The sequence below is a fragment of the Rhinoderma darwinii genome, chromosome 10 (genome assembly GCF_050947455.1).
Source record: "Rhinoderma darwinii isolate aRhiDar2 chromosome 10, aRhiDar2.hap1, whole genome shotgun sequence".
Taxonomy (NCBI): domain Eukaryota; kingdom Metazoa; phylum Chordata; class Amphibia; order Anura; family Rhinodermatidae; genus Rhinoderma; species Rhinoderma darwinii.
In genome coordinates this window covers 47117611-47137953 of record NC_134696.1, presented here as the reverse complement: position 1 = coordinate 47137953, position 20343 = coordinate 47117611, and the positions used below count along the sequence as shown (strand labels likewise).

Sequence of the window (20343 nt, the reverse complement as noted above, 5' to 3'; positions counted from 1 at the left end):
GGTGCGCTCACGAGCTCAGTCCAGAGCGCACGCATGTTGGAGATTGAGCTAATTGCTCCCAGAGCACCCTGGGCTATAAGAAGGTCTCAGCCCCATCCTCCCACGCTTGAGCTTTGTTGTCATATTCCAAGTTTGTCTTGCAAATGGTCCCCTAGTGTTTCCTGCTCCCAGTGTTCCCTGTTCCTGTAACCTGTATCCTAGTGCCGTTTTGATCTGTAGCTGTGCTGTGCTGTATACCATGCCTGTCCTGCTTCTCCACGCCTGACATCTACCTGCTGCCTAGTTCCTGCCTACCCTGCCTTGCTACTGTCTGAGCTGCCACAGGTACCCTATATGAACTATAAACTCTGACCTGCGCCCTGTTGGCCAGCTCCCATACCGCCAAGGTGGTACGGCCCAGTGAGTCCACGAACCCTACGTGACACCCCTTTAGATAATGCTCCACGTATAGCCCCCAAATACAGCCCCCCTGTAGATAGTGCTCCACGTATAGCCCCCCTGTAGGTAGTGCTCCACATACAGACCCCCGGTAGATAATGCTCTACAAATAGCCCCCACATACAGCCCCCCTGTAGATAATGCTCAACATATAGCCCTCACATGCAGCCACCACTGTAGATAATGCACCACATATAGCCCCCACATACAGCCCCTGTAGATAATGCTCTACATATTGCCTCCACATACAGCCCCCTGTAGATAATGCTCCACAAATAGACCCACCCCCATAGGTAGTGTTCCACATATAGCCCCTAACACTTTTAACAGAAAAAAAAACTTTACACACTCGGTGCTGTCCTCTTGCAATGCAGGCCTGCTGGGGCTGAACAATGCAAGCGGTGCTAAGTGGCAGGGCAAGTCATTCTGCCCGGCTATTCAGCACCTTACAACGTTGATTGGCAGGCTACTTTGCCCTGTCAATCAACGACTCAAGCGGCACGCTGATTGGCAGGCTACCTTGCCCTGTCAATTAACGACTCAAGCGGCACGATGACGACATCGCACCTACATCATTGAAATTCGCTTATGTATGTTCAGTGTCCCACCATTCATGTATGTAATTGTATCTGGGTCCTATAGACGCAGGTAAAATTATAGTGCAGGAGAGGGTGGCGGCGGCCCTGGCTGTGGTATCTGGCAGCAAGACGTTAGCAGCAGATCCTCTAAGCCCTGTAAGTTTCAATTTGGATCTGCGTGGATCAGAATTGTTTTTCCAGCACATCAGACAGATCCTCGATCAGCTTGAGATCTGAGGAATTTGGAGGTCAAGTCAAGATCTTGAACTCTTTGTCATGTACCCCAAACCTTCTCTGAACAATTTTTGCAGCGTGGCAGGGGCATTATGCTGCTGAAACAGGGCACTGCCATTAGGAAATAGCATTACCATGAAGAGATGTACTTGGTCTGCAACAATGTTTTAGGTAGGTGGTACGTGTCAAAGTAACATCCGCATGAATGCCAGGAGGCAAGGTTTCCCAGCAGAACATTACCCAGAACATCACACTGCCTCCGCCGGCTTGTCTTCTTCCCATAGTTCATCCTGGTGCCATCTCTTCCCCAGGTAAAAGATGTACATGCACCTGAACGTCAACATGATGTAACAGTAAATGTGATTCATCAGACCGGACCACCTTCTTCCATTGCTCCATGGTCCAGTTCTGATGCTCACATGCCCGTTGTGGGCGCCTTCGACGATGGACAGGGGGCAGCATGGGCTCTCTGACTGATCTGCGACTACGTAGTCCAATTATCAGATATTTTTCATTACTGGATGGTCATAGATAAACTTAATTGTATGAGTAAACAACCTTCAGGAAGAAATTCTAAAATAAGATGTTAACATAAAATTTAAGAATCTTACTGGTTCTCTGCTCAGTCTTCTGCTTCAGCTCTTGTGAAATTCCACATTATATTGCTGACGTTATGTATTAATTGATGCCGGATTAAAGGAATTTCACTGGATGTATAATTTGTAGACCTTCTCATTTCATCATTTAATGAATATGGATGTATTATTCTTATTATACTATTACTGCTAGTAGTAGTTAGTATGTTTTTTCTCCACAAATTAATGCTAAATGTTGTTCAGCGTGTTTTATACAACTATGAAAATTGCTACTTCCAGTGACTGATTATCAGGGCTGGCCTTAGGTTGGATGGTGGTGCCCGATACATTTCCTTTCTATTGACGCACCCCCCCCCCCTCCCCTCCCATGGTGTACCATATAATGCCCCAAAAATACAATGATACAGTGTACAGATAACATTACCACATGGTGCCGCGATAGCACTGCCAGACAGTTTCCGAAAAAAACCACTGTCCATTTAATAAAGAAGACATTGTAGCTACAAACTGTGCAGCAGCCTTTTCATAGTTGTGGACACCAAGTTTAGGATTGGGGTGCAAGCATCAGCGCCACTGGTGCCCCCCCCCCCTTAGTAGTAATGAGTAATTCACCCTGTGCAACTGCAAATGATGCACACCCCTAAGGCCAGCCCTACTGCTAATGTACAACTTTTGGTAGAAATGCCCACAAATACTAATTTAGCACATGTCCCTGGTACTAGAAAGTATTTCTGCCACCAGGACTGGACATCATTAGGTGAAATTGCATCATGTAACTGCTACTAAAGTCGCAATCACGGCGCAAAATGCAGCACCCCCCCCCCCCCCTCCTAGTAAACTTTCATGGTTCATCACAGGTCTTCGTTTCACTGACGGATTCCCAGGCTGGGGCTCCATGGTGATTTGATGCAACACAATTATTTACTTATTCCAGTGCAATATTGCACAGTGTTGCTGGTAATGTTAACCTATTGGGGGGAGCATGAAAGCCCATGTGTATGTGCTGTTTCATGCCCACATTATTTAGCATTCCTAAAAATTCTATATGGTTAGGTTCTTTATTCAACTCTCAAACGGCAGGCAAATTAAATACACAGAGAATAAGGTTAACATTAATAACGCACAATATCGCACTGTGATCTACTGCAATGATAAAGTGTGACGGTTGTGCCTCATTCGCCATGAAGCCCTGATAAAATATCTGGAATATAAAATAAATATATATATATATATATATAATGTAAAGTAAAATAGAAAAATCCATAAGGCTATGTTCACACCTGCATCATGGGTTGCAGAACGAGGGGAAACCGGAAGAGTCGGTTCCGTTGCACCACTGACTCCACCGGCATCCAACGAAACCCTTTGACTTCAATGGGTTCCGTCGGAGTGTTTGTACCAAACAATAGCAATAGCAATATCTTCCAGTAATCTCGGACGGATCTGAGACGGAGGCCCCTAATGGATGTGAACAAGGCCTAAGGTGCTTTCATCTAGTCTCCATGTTGATGATAAATACATTTACAGAAAAGAGCGGCACAATATTTGGGTAAACTTTATTCCTTTATTTACAAAATTCAATAATTTACAATATTGTATGTGCACATCATATTACTTAAGAAGTTTTTCAACCGCTACCTTTTAACAGGCTCCCAATATAAAAAATATTAACCTTATATTAAATATACCGTTAAAATTAGATGTCGTTCCCACACCACCAGTCACCAGGGTCCCTTTCTGCTTCGTGTTGACATCGCTGAGTAATGATGTGCTGTCTAGTGCTGTTCCACGTAACTGGCATCCAATCACTGACCTTCTTTTTGACATTTTGTCCATAGTGACGTCTCCACGTGACACAGACTACAAGCCATAAAGCAGTAGGTTTGATACCACCAGGTTTAGGGTGTATTTACACATGTCAGCTTTGTGCAGCTTTGTGGCACTTGCTATTGCTAGTAAAAAAAAGTATTTTTTAGTAAATACTTGTATTCATAAAATAACAAATCTGGATCATCTTCTCTTAGAACAATTCGTTGTGCCGCTCCTCTTTTATTCCTCCTGTAAATTTATAAATTGACCACTGACGATTGATCCTTATTGGTTAAATATGATCAGGAATTGAACACCTATCAAACTGTGTAGAGACAGTCATCAATTCATTCATGCATTTCCGGGAGGAATAACAGAGGAATGGCACAATGCAGAAAATGGGCTCCAGAATGGTTATTTTATGAGGAATACAAGTTTTTAATTAAAACAGACATGTCAGGAAAGCAGACTGGTCCTCTTTCATTTCCATGTGCATTGACTGTTTAGTTTCCTCTCAAATCCAAATGCTACTCGCAAGCGAGTTTGCTGTCAAAGCTGGACAGGCAGATGGAAAAAGCTTGTAGGGCGCTCAGTGGATAACTGAAATCCATGGTGAAAACATCCTCTGCAACGCGGCCAAACTGCATGACAATGTGCTCCTCTGCAACAGAAACCACACTCATTAAAAAAGGCTCCTTAGGCCGAATTCAGACAACCGTAGTATACGTCCGTGTGACGGCCGCTAAAACAACGGCCAACACATGGACGCTTGTATTTCAATGGGGCCGTTCACACGGCTGTTGTTTCATGTCCTATTTTCTTCCGTTTTCACGGATCCCTCGATAGACTCAAATCTATGGGGATCCGTGAAAACGGGACCCGCACGGTTGCAACTCGGACGTGGAAAACGTCTGTTAACGTCCAAGTTTGCACTCGTTTGTGTGTATCTGGCCTTACTCTGATGAATGATTTGTCATCACTCGACATTTAGATATGTCCCCTATTGCTACAAATTATTCTAACAGATGTTTCTACACCACAGCTGTTTCCCCCATGACATCAGCTTTGCGGCTGCGCTAGTTCTATCTAGATTGCATATGTGATTTTGTAAGTCCTGCTCATAACATGAGAGGCAATGTGTAATCAGAATTGTACCCCTAAAGGCTTCAGGGAGTAGTCAATATTCCACTTGTCTAAGCATGAACTTACGGTCATCAGCATTTATTATTTGGAAGTTCTTCACAGAGGCCTGGGTGACACGTCCATGGAAGTTCAGAACGTAGGACTGAGTCTCCTCGTTCCATGATGGTGCTTTGTTGTGGAGTACTGAAATATTCTCCATATTACCATTTTGAAATCGAGCTAAAAGGGCCTCATGTTCCTTCACAGAGAAAATTACTTATTACCCATCAAATAAAAAATCACAACAGTATACAAAAACATGAGCTACAAAAAAATCACTGTCCTTAGAAACGTGCATAACTCAACAACCATCTTGAATGTGTTAATCATACTGAGTGGAAGCTTTCAAATAATAAAAACGCAAAATAGCTCTCCTCGAAAAGGAAGAATATTGTCTCTCTAGTGCCACCTATCAGTGACTAACCTGTAAGTCAACGTCCGACCCCTTATAGGGCTTGAAACATGACTCGGGTTAATAGCCAAACCAGTGACAGTGCTGTCTACAGATGGGTGTCTTTGGTTTGGCTATTATCCTTGAAATCAGGGACAAGGACTCTGTCATTTTTGTGATTGGCGAGGGTGCCTTATTGACTTGACACTCATGATGTGTCGGGTAAGTAATAAACGTCAAATTTGAGAAAATTGTGGGTTCACTAAAGGTGACCTCATGCTTTCTCAACCCAGATATATCTTCCACGGATCTATAAATGTAACAACAAAGTCCAAAGGCAACTAGAGCTATCACAATGAGAATAATACAACACCAGTGATTTCTTGTCTAACTCACATTGCGGGGTCTTATGCATACTCTCTCACAGTCTTGGTTCATTCCAGGAATAATGACAGCCATTTTCCGGGGTCCTCTGAACCCCAAAACATTGGTTTCCTGTGTAAAAAGATAAGGAGTAAATACAATTCATATCCAGCTATGAGTGGTCCCTATGTGCAATATGTCACCAGCTTCATGTGTGATCAGCACATTTCAAAGTGTTTTCTCCATTCTCTCCTCAACCTTTGATATGAAGCCTTAATCTGTGGGCACAGTGTAAAGGGCATTTCGAGGTTGATTGAACAATGCTGACAATTATGTTAGAAACCAGTTTATACTGCAGATATTAAGAGAAGGGACAGTGCTGCAGTGTTATTTTAGATCTATAAACCACATGAATTAAAAAAAAGTGCACAATATGTGCACATTGGATATAAGAGGACCATAAATTAGAAGAACAAACCTTTCCAATTCTGGTAAAAATTGCTGGGACCCCTTCATTTGACTAATCCATGGGGAAACTCTGGTTGGGCCACCTCCGCCGATTGGCCATTGGTGGCATACTGTATGCTAACCTAAATGCCACCAATGTCTATAATGAGACAACCCCTTAGAGTACCGATCATTACAAAAAAAATCCCAGTCCCTCTTTAGGAAATTTAAGATTATGGTCAAACAAGATTTTTATTGGAAGAGAATCTTCACAACATATAAGTCAGACATATATAAAATATTAAAGTACAGTATATGAGGTCACAATAGAATTCAGATTAGAATAAAAAAAACATTTCTGCATTAAATGGAAACAAGAATTAAATTAAAGTGAGAAAAATTATCAAAAAAAAAATACGGGTGAAAGGAGGGGAAAGATACTCAAGGAACTTTAGAGTTGAAGGTGGGGATGTTAATATAAACCCCACATCTCCAACCAGGTGGAGAAGCCGAAGCTGCTTATTCCAGTTCAAGGGAGCCACGTTGCATAAAAGACAGAATGCGTGTCATGTTCATCTTCAGATCTCATTATATCATGGAGGGAGTCGACCCACTGAGGGGCGGTGGTGGGATTTCTATAATCTAGGTATAGCCAACCCCATAGCCATAATGAAATGGCATTACAAACCCTTTTTAGAAGTGGCGATGGAGCCTGGGATCATGGGCAGCAATGCCAAATCAGGGGAATTTCGAATAGAGGTGTTAAAGATATAATTGTAAAGGGAGATAGTTTCATCCCTTCCAGGTTTTATAGCTGGACAGCTCCACCAGATATGGAGCATCGAGCTCACTGCTGCACCACATCTCCCGCAGAGATCAGACGCCTCTAGGTAGAAGCGGTGTAACCACTCTGGATTTCTATACCATCGAGACATAAATTTAAAATTTAGTAATAGAAATTCCTCTTGAGGACTTTTATTGCTTCCAATTTTGCCCTGATGTACACCACCAGAAGGACAAGAAGCATAGAGATCAACTGATCAACTTGGATTGATTAATAGAAATTAAATATTAAAATGACCGGCTTATGGACAGGGTGAGCGGTCAAGTACATCTCATAAATTGGAAAAACCCATACAACCTATGTGTGATAGGATAGTAGGATGGGAATGAAGGGAAAATAATGAATACATCAAGTATCAATTTAAAATTTGTCTCCTAGAGTCTGCTGGAGATGGATAATTTGTGGGTAAGAAGATCGGCTTTGTCCCTATCTGCAGACTGGAACTGTTTAATTCTTTCTCTCAGTCTGATATATATATATATGGGGTGGTCAGCGTACGGTCTGGTTCCCTCTAACTGTCCGTATAAGAGAGATTGTGTGTGCCGGATCCACATCTTAAGTACGCAACATCTCAAAACTTGTCAGAAGCAGATGAGGGGTTGGAAGAGCTGTAAATGCCAAGAGAAAGTTTTTAAGTTGCCCGTGAAAGTAACAAGCATCCCCAGGGACAAAAGTCGAAGGGAAGAACTCCTATAAGGATTTCAAACCTCTTTGACATAAAACATGACAAATGTGGGTTTGAAAACCCAAAAAAGTTTACATGCAGGGAACAGGGGTTAGAGAAAAAAGGCGTTAATGGGGTAGGGTACGGGATGGTTCTAGGAGTTCTCTGGCCCTATGCGAGGATTTCAGAAGAGCAGACAGCAGAGGAGACAAGGCAGCTGTAGATTAGATGTATTATAGCCATGTTGAAATGTTGTCAACCGAGTTCTAAAAAATGCTAACAATAGCTTCGCTTTAAAAAAGGACCTGGCAGCTCTCCTGACATGTCTGTTTAGTGAATACTTGTATTCCCTATAAAAACATTATTCTGTAGCATCTTTTCTTCCAATTCTACAGTGTGTAGTTCCTCTGTTATTCCTCCTAGATATTTTAGAATAAATTAACAACTGGGTTTTACCATTCCCCTTGATAAATGGTCAGGGAGGAATACTATGAGTTTTTGGTGTGATGATAAAATAAAAAGGAGAATGTTTTTTTTCATGTATATAAACGTAATGCTGTAATATGGAATTTTTTTCTGAATATAGTAGTTTTAATGGATATTAATGCCTTATAGGTGTATGTATTTATTTTGTTACTAATTTTGAGAAATTGGATGTACATTATATACAATATATGCAAAGTTTTTTATCTGCGCGGCAGTCTAAATTGTAGTGGCTTGTACACACCTAGCATGCCATGGAAGAAGCTGTAAAGGCAAAACCCAGGGTTAGGCTAGACGCTTGTTGTGCCGCCTGGATATTATATACTTTGTTTGATTTTAATCCTGTGAATATAATAAATATTTTACGACATCTAAAAATGTATCTATCTAAAAATTAAAACTGGTTGTTATACTGCTGTATAGGAAAAAATGTATTTTAAAGTTTGTAAATCCCCTCCCCCTTTTTTTTTTTTTAATTATGGTATAGGTGTACATTAAGATATAAGGAAGATTGTATACATGGATACCTGTTCCTTTAAACAAAAAATAATATTTTTTTTCCTCTGTATGTATGTTTTGTATCATTTGTTTTTTGTAAAAGAAAATGAAAAAAAATTATTGAAATCAAATATTTTATACACGTTTTGTGCGGTACAGCTCTGTTATTATCACTTCTGCGTAAAAGTACATATCGTAGCAGTCCAGGAAACCGCAGGGAATTCCGGCTGAAAAACCGCACTAAATTATGATGCAGTTTTTTGGGCAAAATCTCCACTGCGAAAATACTGCAGGAAAAAAAGTTCGAGTTTATACTTGCCATCCAGGGCGTTGTCATAGTGACGCGTCCCTCTGCTCTGAGTACAGCCCGGCCCCTGGGATGACGCTTTAGTCCATGTGACCCCTGCAGCCTTTGATTGACTGCAGCAGATTGAGTGCAGCAGTCACATGAGATGAAATGTCATCCCAGGAAGCCGAGCTACACTCAGAGAATAGGAACGTGTCGCTATGACTACGCCCGCGGGGTAAGTATAAACTTCTTCTCTTTCTTGCCGTATTTCCGCAGAGGAGATGCCGCCAGGAAAACTACACCCCATTTTGGTGCATTTTTTTGTACAGAATTCACTGCAGTTTCCAGGACGGATACACTGTGCTCTTTTACGCAGCGTTTCCGCCTTGTGTGTTCTTACCCTTAAGGTGGAGCTGGAGTGTGACCTGGAGGGAGCGAGCGAGCCCAGCTGTACATATAAACGGGTGGAACCACAGAGTCCAGTCAACCCAGTGGAGCAGTACACGTAGCGTTTATCACCTACTGCCTGCTGTTTAGCGAAGGTTATATCTGGGAAATATCAAACTGAGTCTAGACAATTAGAGCGGTAAAAAAAAATAATAATACTTTTATTGTGCATGGACAAACCCCCAACTAGTAACACCCAGTTGTCAATTTTAAATTTGTAAGAGGAATAACAGATGAATGGTATAATATAATGCACATTTAGTAGACATATCAGGAGAGCTGGAGTCAGTGCTTTGTTCCTTCTGTGCAGACATCGGATAGTCTGGTCCCAGCAATTCTGGCAGCACTTCCCCTACAAGGGGGCACTTTCCATATTTACTACCTATAGAACTTATTTTAATATGAGCAGGAGGAAGCGGCTCCTTATTTTTGAATATGACAATCAGTCTACCATATTTTTGTTTAGATTTCAGTGAATCAAAGCAAATATTCTGTAAATTGATGCATTGAATTTTGTAAATTGACTAAATCTGTAAATGAGGTAGATTGAGTCGCTTATCTCTATTTGTTATGTTGTCATTTTCATTTAAATATTTTAATAATGTATTTATAGTTATACGTTATTCCTATAATTTAGTAAATGAAGACCAGACTTTGTCTAGTTCAGTTTCCTATGCAAAATGTTCCATGGCTTGTCACTTACATAAGACACAGACACCAATTCCTGCCTGAGGGACTCCCTCTCCTGCACGTAGGGCTGCTTCTCTGGGTTTACGCCATTGTCAAACACTGTAAACTTGGTTCCAAGCATGTTTGACCTGGAATCATAGATATAAAAAACAAGAATTATTGATCTGAATTAATCTAGACTATATGCACAGCACTAAGACGAACAAATCAAGGACGAAAGGACCATAACCACAAGTCATTTTATAAAGGCCTTGCTGCACAGAGTTTGCTCTAGTGATTTGCATTCTGGATGCGTAGTCATTACACCTGGCCCTGTACAGTAATCTAATGTAGGAGACACGAACTGTCTGACGACAATCTTGGTGACTGTTTCCAATGACAACCAACGGAACACTAAATGTAGATCTGGGCTATAATACAGTCGGTGACTAATAAATAGAACTACTGGCACCTTATAAAAGATCTTTGCAGACATATTTCATAGAGCTTATCAGTGGCGTCTTGTCAAAATGGGCCCCCTATTATGGTGCCAGGTATTGCTACTCAGGAAAGAAGGGCCTAAGGTTTTAGTTCCGCTCCACATCTTTTCCATGACACTTGCTAACAATGCAGATCCTCTGGAAAGTGGAGTCCTGCACAGGTTCTGACCATCCTTGGGTAAAGGGATGGGTCCAACTGATGGTCCATAGCAGCCACATTGACCTGCCCCTATGGTATGTACATGCCTGGTGGTCATAGAATAGAAACCCTGCATGTACACGGCTTATAGGCCTATAGAGAACACTGGCGTCAGTTCCCCAATGCAGTAATATGGAAACCATAGAAAGTGCCCAACCAACATTGCTCACAGGTGAAGTTATACATATAATAAGTTACCTGACTTTTCCAATCACACTTTCTCCTCCTCGTGAGAGGTCCGTGGGATCCACTGAGATGAGATAATTGGAGGTTTTACTTTTCTTTCTTTTCCTTCCAGCCATGAGGAAAAGCTAATCAAAGTAGACAATAGGGACATACAACTATATTCTGAGTATTGAACGAAAATCTGTTTATTCCAAATGGGGAGGGGATGACAAGTCATCATACACCAAAACGACATAGTGTAGAAACCAGGCAGCTGCCCTAATAACTGCAACAAGTGGAACTTATTTCCTTCTTATGGTTTTTTCCTTCTTCCTGTAACCACAAATGGTACCAGTATGGCCTATCGACATGATATCAGTAGATAGCACTCTATAGTGAGACAGTCACCAGTATATGCAATACAGTGCTTTGAAATATTTTGGATCACAATTTACACCATAACACTTTAGCTGCAACTAAACTCCCTAAACTTACAAGATATTTCGACTAAGTACAACCCGTTCTAAAGTAGTCAAAGTCACTCAACATTCACGTAAAAGGCTATGAATGTGGACAGTATACACCCAAATCCCTTGTGGCCCTTAGGATGTAGGGTTCTTATAAAGAAAAAAAAAAAAAGTTGTGTTGAGTTAGGCTTCTTTCACACTACCGTTAATATACGTTTACCTCTCATCCATCAGAGGAAGAGAGGATCGAAAGATTAAACGGAAAGCAACGGTTCCGTTAGAATTACCATTGATTTCAATGGTAATTCTTTTGTTTCAGTTGCTTTCCGTTTGTCTCCATTCACTAGGTTTTTCAAAAACTTTGCAAACTCTGCAGACTTTCGCATCTGTCAAAAAAAAAAATGGAAACCTAGAGAACGGAGACAAACGGAAAGCAACTGAAACAAAATAATTATCATTGAAATCAATGGTAATTCTAACGGAACCGTTGCTTTCCGTTTCATCTTTCAGTCCTCTCTTCCACTGACGGAAGAGAACTAAACGTATACTACCGGTAGTGTGATCTTAGCCTTACATGTTAAATAGTTATTATATCTAGTTGTTCAAGAACACAAGTTCCCAACGTGATATTCTTGATATTGTATCTATTGTATGATGTACTGCAAATTAAGTTCAATGTGCATAAAAGCATTTGAGATGAGACATTTTTTTTTCAGCTATGTAATATATAGTAAAACACTGGGAAAAACTGCCACCAAAATAGACTTGCTCAACAGTAAACCTAAAGGTAACCTGTCAGCAAAATAGGGGAGGGGGAGGGCATTTGAAACACTTTTTTTTCCTCAGTCATGCAAGTTCCATGACCGAGAAACCGATCTTTAATTCCCCCGGTCGCAAGTGCCAATCTCTGTTCTAAATGACAGCTCTAGCAGCCAATCAGGAGACGGCTGGAGCCGTCACTCAGAGCAGAGGGGCAGGGGCTTGCAGCGTGCAGTGCAGGAGCACTTGCACATCAAGTCTCGCCTTAGTGGCACCTGTGTGCTGGGGATTTAAACATAGTTTTCTCAGTAATGCAAATTGCATAACCGAGGCAAAAGCTATGTTTAAAATGCCCTCGACCTTCCCTATATCGCCCTGTTAGCAATTTTGAGGCATCAAAACTGGTGACAGTTTCCCTTTAATTTTAGTAACCAGTGCCAGTTAGCTGCTGCCAAGACAAATAAAATCATGAGATGCATCAAACTTTACTTACTCTTTTCCCATCATCTCGCTCTAGATGAAGGTAGTAGGTGGGGTAGAGACCTCTGTCTACTCCTTTTTTGTCCCTAGTGATGCGGCACTGAAATATCATACTGCGGGAAGCTGGGCGTAAAGCGAAGTCTTTCAGGTCATCAATTTCAAGGGGGGCAGCAATCTGGGCTTCTTCTTCCTAGTTTTACAATAAGAAATACTCAGTTCCAGGATAGGATTCAATACAATGTTTTTATCAAGTGTGGGTGGATGTATCTTCAAAACGTACCTTACTCAAGGAAGACATTGGTCTTGTATATACAACACTGCTAAGAATATCCGAATCTTCATCAAAATCATTGTCTTCTGTTCCATTGGTATCTCCTTCATGGGAATCTTTTCTTCTTCTGGATTTCACTGAGGTCATCATTAAGAAGAGCAAATAGGACATTGTTAGGCTGGATTTACAGGCCAATTTGATAAATGTCCAGATATTGTTGAGACCTCACACTTTTCTCGAATTTACATGTAGAAGTATTTTGCGAGGATCCTAGCAAGAAATAGATTTCTATATTCCTAATGAGGTTTCCTTTCCACTCACTGTCTACACTTGAACTGTAGCAGCAACAGTGATTGGATGAGGATTATTATTACGCAGGTCAGATATGATCAGATCCAGTAGATCATTATGACCATTTCCACTTGGCAACTATCACTAGAATTTGAGTGTTATGTGAAAACCTATCCTTAGTTGAACTATTCTTTAAAGTTCAGGATCCCTTTATATATATATATTATTTAAGAATTTTAGGATACCCATGTAGTAAAATTTCCAAGTCTTTCTTCAAATAGTCTTCAAAATAGATAATCACACTTCATGAAGCCTTGCTGGCCCGCCCCTGGTAAACTTGTCTTATATGTCGATTAGAAAATGAATGCTTCGAAACACAATTTGACCAAAACTTTTATGCTGTGCACCCATCACACTCATATACCTGCAAATGGAGGGAGAAGCTAGTTTACAAGCAAAGACAATGGTCACCCTGTCAATAGGCTAGGGACTAGTAAACTGACTTAGGCAGAAGCCTAATGTTCTTTATGTCTCTTTGTTGTAAAGTGATCCTGGCAAATGAACTGGAGGCTACAGTTTCATAAATATTGTTTTAGCCTACATAATGGATTTTTTTCCCACTACTATCTTTAGGCGTCTTACCTAGTTTACTTATAATAATGTGCGTACAGACATATGATTTCTTGAATGAATGTAAATCTAAAATTGTTATTAGTCATCTATATACCTGTTTTCTGTGGCTTCTTTTTATGACGTTGTTTGACAGGTGCAGGAGGAACTATTCGATCCCCCACACTCATTGAATTCTCTTCGTCACTTGAATTCTTAAAGGCCACCATCTTATCTGACGTTATTTCTTGAATGACATCTTGGGATTGTATGTCATCACCTGCAAAAAAATTCCAATGTCAAAGTGTTACAACATTATGATGTCTTGGTTTCGAGATGACCATACACATGAGATAGCTGTCGGCAGAACAAGCTTTTACTCTCGACTACACCATAAACAGCTTGGCAGCTTGGCCAAGTATGCATGTTTATGTCAATGGGGATAGGGGAATAAGCATCTGCCAGACGCCCTCTTGAAATCTAACATGCCCGATTCCTCTACCGTAGGGGGACATTTGGGAGGCCCCCATATACATTAGATCATTGGCCAATCCCCCCAAAAATTAGCGGGTGTGGTTAACTTTTATCTCATGTGTATGGCGAGCTTTAATCTCCGGCAGGAATCTGCACCAATTTTCTTGTGAAATTACAACCTTTATTCTGCGGCGTGTTCTCCTTCTCACAATCATGAGCTCGATGGGTCTTTGACACCTTGGGTGATATTTTTTTTGGTTCCCTAACATCATGTTTCCCTGGACACGTTGAAATACAAAAAATATTGATTATAGACATACATTCAGATTAAAAAAAACAACTCATTCTTTAAAAAAAAACGCATCTGTCAATAATAATAGTAATCATTTTCATGCATTGTATTGTGATACAGCAGAATAAGCCATAGAAATGCTATACAAGTGTTCACATCTTATAAAATTGCAGAGACTTTTGCTTCCATTACAAACTTAGTATTTCTTACTCAACTGAGTGCAATAGAAGCTAGGATCTCATCAAAGTGGGCTACCATATTATAGACTTAACAAAAATGCAAAGCCTCAGGACCTGGATGCGCCCTGAAATGTCAGTTTTAGTTATTACTTGTATTGCCTAAAAAATAATCATTCTGGAACATCTTTTCTTTGAAGTCTGCGTTGTATTATTCCTCTGTCAATCCTGTTATTCCTTCTGGAATAAATTCACAACTGGGTGTTACCATTGGCCTTGTCAATGGAGCTTGTCCATAAATGACAGTGTAGGGACACACCCTATTGACAAGGGTGAAATAACAAACAGTTGTCAATTTATTCCTATATTTTCAGGAGGAATAACAGAGGAACGGAAACATTTAGAGATCTAAAATAATGAGCTGTAAGATTGTAATATTATGGGGGAAAAACAAGAATTTATTAAACAGACATGTCAGGAGAGCTGCCAGATCCTCTTAACCTTCTTGAAGTCAGTACAAATGCAGTATAAGAAGACTTTCACTAAACTCGCAGGAGAACGGTCTACCATAACTTAACATATGACGCAAATACTTGATGCTCAAATGATAGTAAGGATTTTATGAGGGGATATTGTCAAATGAATGTAGACTATCATGACCATTTTTTGGGGAAACATACCTGCCTTCGTCTTGGTCTTCTGCTTTGCTTTGGATTGGACTTGTTCTTTCTTACTAGTTAGGGGCCTGGTATCTTCAAGTATTGTCTCCTCCAAATCTTCATCTGAAATCTCTACTAAAAGAAAAAGAAGAAATCCTTCATGATTTTGGTACTGAAATATTGATGAAAATAAAATTGGTCTTGGTCAAAACGGAAGTAATGTATCATTCGGGTTGGTGTCACAGTATACCTCCATGGTGCTCCATCTCCTTCTTCTCTAACTTGGGATAAGCCTTCATATTCCTGGAGCAGACTGTTGGACTGTGGCAGGGGCTTGCATACATTCCTTCTGATATGGTGGGATTGGTAATCCCTGAGAATTTATGTGATAAAAAAAAAATAATAAAAAAAAATAATTAGTAAATTTCCCCATAAAATAAAAATCCAAATTATTGAATCTTTTTGTGATTAAACATGGGAAAACCATTTTAGAAGGGTGGTAGATAGCCTCTTGTAAAATGCCCTGTAAGGGATCATATCAACTTTATATCGATATTGTACTCCTTATGGCACTGACTATATGATCTGTTGTGATTTTTATGATCTATGTCCTTGATAGAGCTAAACAATATGCCTGTTGTGTTCTTCCACCCCAGACCCTTTTTTATCTTCTCTTTCAGCCATGCCAATTGTGTTGAACTTGAATATCTTGTATACCTAAACCAAACTCTCTCTCTCTTTACAGATGGCCATATACAAGAAATAGTCAGCCGACAGCTATTTCACCTGTTTCCACCATAAACATGCATGTTTTACTAAAGAGGGAGAGAGGAATAAACCGCTGCCAGACACCTTTAGCGGCGGCTTATCTACCACTGGAACAAATGATCGGACATGTTAAAATTCAACACGCCCAATCCTATATTCTACTGACATTTGCCCTTGGCAGACAGTTAGGAGTCCCCATGCACAATAGATCACCGGCCAATATTGCTGAAATAATCAGGATAGGACGTAGTTTATCTAACATGTATGGCCAGTTCTAGGCATCTCCTTGGACTGATCAGTTGGTCAGTAATGCTTAATTTTCCAAGCTATAGATCTAAAGTTAACACATGACCCAGTAAATGGTCCTAAAGTGGTGATACCATTTCAATAGAAAAAAAACAATGATATAAATGTACAATCTCTATTACGATGTAGGCTCCGTATTTATTCGAAATATAGAAATAAGTTAATTGTATGGTTAATGTTGTATCTTACTTCCCGTACCCGAATATATGCTGGACATAGTGCACGACTCCACCAGTAGTACTTGTTCCTCAGGCTTTGGAGACCTCCGTGGCTTTACTTTCATATCTGGATTAGCTTGAAGCATTAGAGGATCCAGACGCTTCCTTCTCTGTTTCTTTTCATGGATAGTCCGCTTGCGGGTGGTAAAGAAAACTTCATGTCAACTTTCTTTTAATTAATCTTTTTCTGATATTAAGATCTTTATGGAGGAAAAAAAGACTAAAAGGTGACTATACATTTCAGATAGCTGTCAGCCGAATATCTCTGGCAGCAGCTTATCTCCTTCAAGAACAAAGAATCGCGCACGTTGAAATCCAACGTAACGAATTATTTTTCTAGAGACCCCCATACACATTAGATAATTGTCCTTCCCGGCGATATCAGTGGGCTCGGCCAACCTTTATCAAATGTGTATGGCCACGTTATAAAAAGTGGCTCACCATAACTCAATTTTACGTTACTTTCATATTTTACCTGCATCTCCAATTTTTGTTGCCGTATGTCATGTCCATCATCTTGCATTCTACTACATGAGAAAAAAAAGAGACTGTTCAGAATACATGCTGTTTGTTCTGAAACCCCCCCCCCCCCCCCCTTCAATTTGTAGAAATTTAAAAGATAAGAGCTGGTTAGTTGCACCATCCAGAGGCTAAATGTAAGATGTTTGTAAATAGGAAGATTAAGGCCTCATGCACACGACAGTAGTGGTGTGCACGGCCGTAGTTTGTGGCTCGAGCGACCATGGAGTGTCACCCGCGAGCCGACTGAAAATCTCGGGTCGTGCACATTGCCGCGTGCATTCATTTCTATGAGCCTGGGCCGCAAAATACGACATGTCCGTTTTTTTCCGGTCCAGGCTCCTGGGCCATGCACAGACCGTGGAAGCCACGTTCGTGTGCATGGGCCCATTGATATAAATGGGGCCGCAAAATAAGTTCGTGTGCCTGGGGCCTTAGGGTGGATTCACATGTGGCATAATTTTACGCCACAGATTTCTCTGCAGCAGATCTACTGCAAAATCTGTATTTTCAACATGCAGATTTTGTAGCGGATTTGCAGTGGAATTGCTGTGGATTTCACCTTTTGCATTGAACTCTGGACAAATCTGTGGTATAAAGTTACAGCACATTTGAGTCCACCCTTACCCTTAGGGTCCATGCCCACAGCCACATACACATACCCTGTATGGCGACACACAGAGCAATGCTTCTAGGGGAGAATACCTCCATAATATTACACGCGATGGAGCATTTCACGGTCCATGCGGAAACCATGAGAAAAAACCTCAGAGGGCTTCCATATGAAATCTAAAATTCACAGTACAGAATGGACCTATAGCAGTCTACGGGTGCTCCTATTATGGACCATTACAACATAGATGAGGATGTAGAAGATATCTGCCATAATAGGAATAGTTTTTACCATGTGGAAAATATTTGCCACTGTTGCAAATACATTTCGCACATGTATTTTCATGTATCCGCACATGTATCTGATAATAAACATAGCTGTAATAATGGAATTTAATTAATAAAAACTGAGAAGAATTAGAACCACCCTAATATATAGGCATGACGATTATTCTTAAAGGGGTAATCCAGGACTATAACTTAGGTGGCCTACCCTTAGGGCTAGGACTAGTAAGGGACTTCTTACTGTATAAAATGCTAAATAATGTGATATTGTATTATATGTATAAGTCATATTATTTATTTAATTACCTATTATTAAAAATGCATAAAGATCCAAAATTGTAACTAAACACCAGCCACAGACATTAGATTGTTGTTGGTAAATCCCACCATTTTCTATAGCCAGAGACGGACTGGCCCACCAGAGTACCAGAGGATGCTCCAGTGGCCCAAGGCTCAGACACAATAATTGGCCCCAAAGGCATAGCAAAGAAGAACTATCAGCAAAGCCAAATATTCATATTAAAAGTAGTATGACTGATATAAATTAATGGTGGAAAGATCACTATAGAAGTGTCCCTATATGAGAGTTGTAAATTAGATGTACAGATAGGAAGGATTAAAGGGGTCACACATGTATCCCGTATCCTGTGGATAGGGGATACATGTGTTTTGTGGGAAATTCCCTTTAAGTGGGGAATAAGCCATACATGTTTATTACCTGATCGGTCGGGTTGAGTCAACAGCTGAACAATTTTCTGGCCTGTAAATAAAAAAAAAAAGCATCAATATTTAGAAGGATATTTAAAGGGATTTTCTTGTTTAGAAAACCTATTCTCAAATACTCTATTAGACCACTAAGTGATTAGAGGGAGTCCTTTAATTAGGATCAATAAGCCAGAACAGACAACAGCTATAAAGAACATCTCTCTCACTGAAGGCCCTGGCACATCCGAGCGTGCATGGCCCAATCATTTCAATAGGCACCATGTCATGTATTGTTTCCCTTGTGGTGACGCTGTAGAAGAATTGAATCCTTGCTGCTGTGTTCTCCTGCAGATTACAGGTGATTGATCATATGCAAGTTGAGAGCAAGTTGTATGACTGCATATGGCGCAAATAAATTGTTATTAAAGTAGAATGAAGACTGTGTGTAGTCTCAACCTTAGGGCTTATGCAACGACTCATGAATATATAACGTCCAGCCAGAACATTAAAACCACCTGCCTACTATTGTGTAGGTCCCCCTCGTACCGCCAAAACAGCTCTGTCTCGTCGAGGCATAGACCTCACAAGACCTCTGGAGGTGTCCTGTGGTATCTGGCACAAAGACATTAGCAGCAGATCCTTTAAAGGGGTTATCTGGGATGTGAATTTTTTTTTATTAGGGTCTGGAAATTAAATAAAAAAACCAAAAAAGCAATACTTAAATATCTTTGCCCCTGGCAATTTAGCGCTGACCCTCTGGCGGCACTCCCAGTGGTTGTTTACATGCACATAGCATTTGACCGCTGCAGCCAATCAGATTGCTCAGCGGGGATCACTGGTGACAAATTGTATGACCGCTGAGTCCTCTGATTGGCTGCAGCGGACACATGCTACGTGCATATAAACATCCACTGGGAGTTCTGCTAGAGCGACCGGGGGCAAGGATAGGTAAGTTTTGCTTTTTTGGCTTATTTCATTTCCATTTATATGCCCCTAATAAATAAAAAAATTGCACTCTGCATAACCCCTTTAACTCTTGCAATTTGCAAGGTGGGGCCTCCATGGATATTACTTGTTTGTCCAGCACATCCCACAGATTCTCAATAAAATTGTATCTGGAGACTTTGGAGGCCAAGTCAACACCTTAAACTCTTTGTTCATCAAACCATTCATGGACAAACTTTGCAGTTTGGCATGGTCAGTGGCGGATTAAGTAGACCATGGGCCCTGGGCTGTTACCCAAACTTGGGCCCCCCTTCCTCACCGCCGCCCTGCCGTAACTATTTTTGACACTACTTTTTTGGGCAAGCATTAACAGTGTTACGATTTCCCTTGTCACAGGGCTGTGTCCCTACATACTGACAGGATCACACTGTGCAGGGACACAACCTCCTGACAAGGGGAATTGTCTATCAGTCCTGGACTGCAGAAATACTTTTTGTGAAATACAAGGATTTCCTATAATAAACATGTCAGGAGAGGTGACAGATTCTCTATAAATCTAGTGACTCACAGGTGACGACGTCTCAGATTCTAGTAGTTTTTTTCCTCTTTTCTTCTCCATCCGGTCCAGCGCTCATGACGACTTCTCCCGGCCATGACTCATTTCTGCAGAATTTGCCACTCAGACGTCTCCTCACTTTTCCAACATTTCCA

General features: G+C 40.7%; 1 protein-coding gene across 1 annotated transcript; it reads right to left on the bottom strand.

Moving 5' to 3' along the window:
- Positions 1 to 3411: 3411 nt before the first annotated feature.
- On the bottom strand, positions 3412 to 17089 carry LOC142661433 (tubby protein-like). Its single transcript, XM_075838829.1, has 13 exons — positions 17042 to 17089; positions 16547 to 16700; positions 15525 to 15647; positions 15296 to 15409; positions 14327 to 14425; positions 13792 to 13953; positions 12783 to 12910; positions 12516 to 12692; positions 10830 to 10942; positions 9967 to 10081; positions 5625 to 5723; positions 4865 to 5036; positions 3412 to 4316 (listed from the first exon to the last, which is right to left on the bottom strand). Exons 1-13 carry the CDS (start codon positions 17087 to 17089, stop codon positions 4183 to 4185), a joined length of 1638 nt encoding a protein of 545 aa, XP_075694944.1. The 3' UTR covers positions 3412 to 4182.
- Positions 17090 to 20343: the final 3254 nt, after the last annotated feature.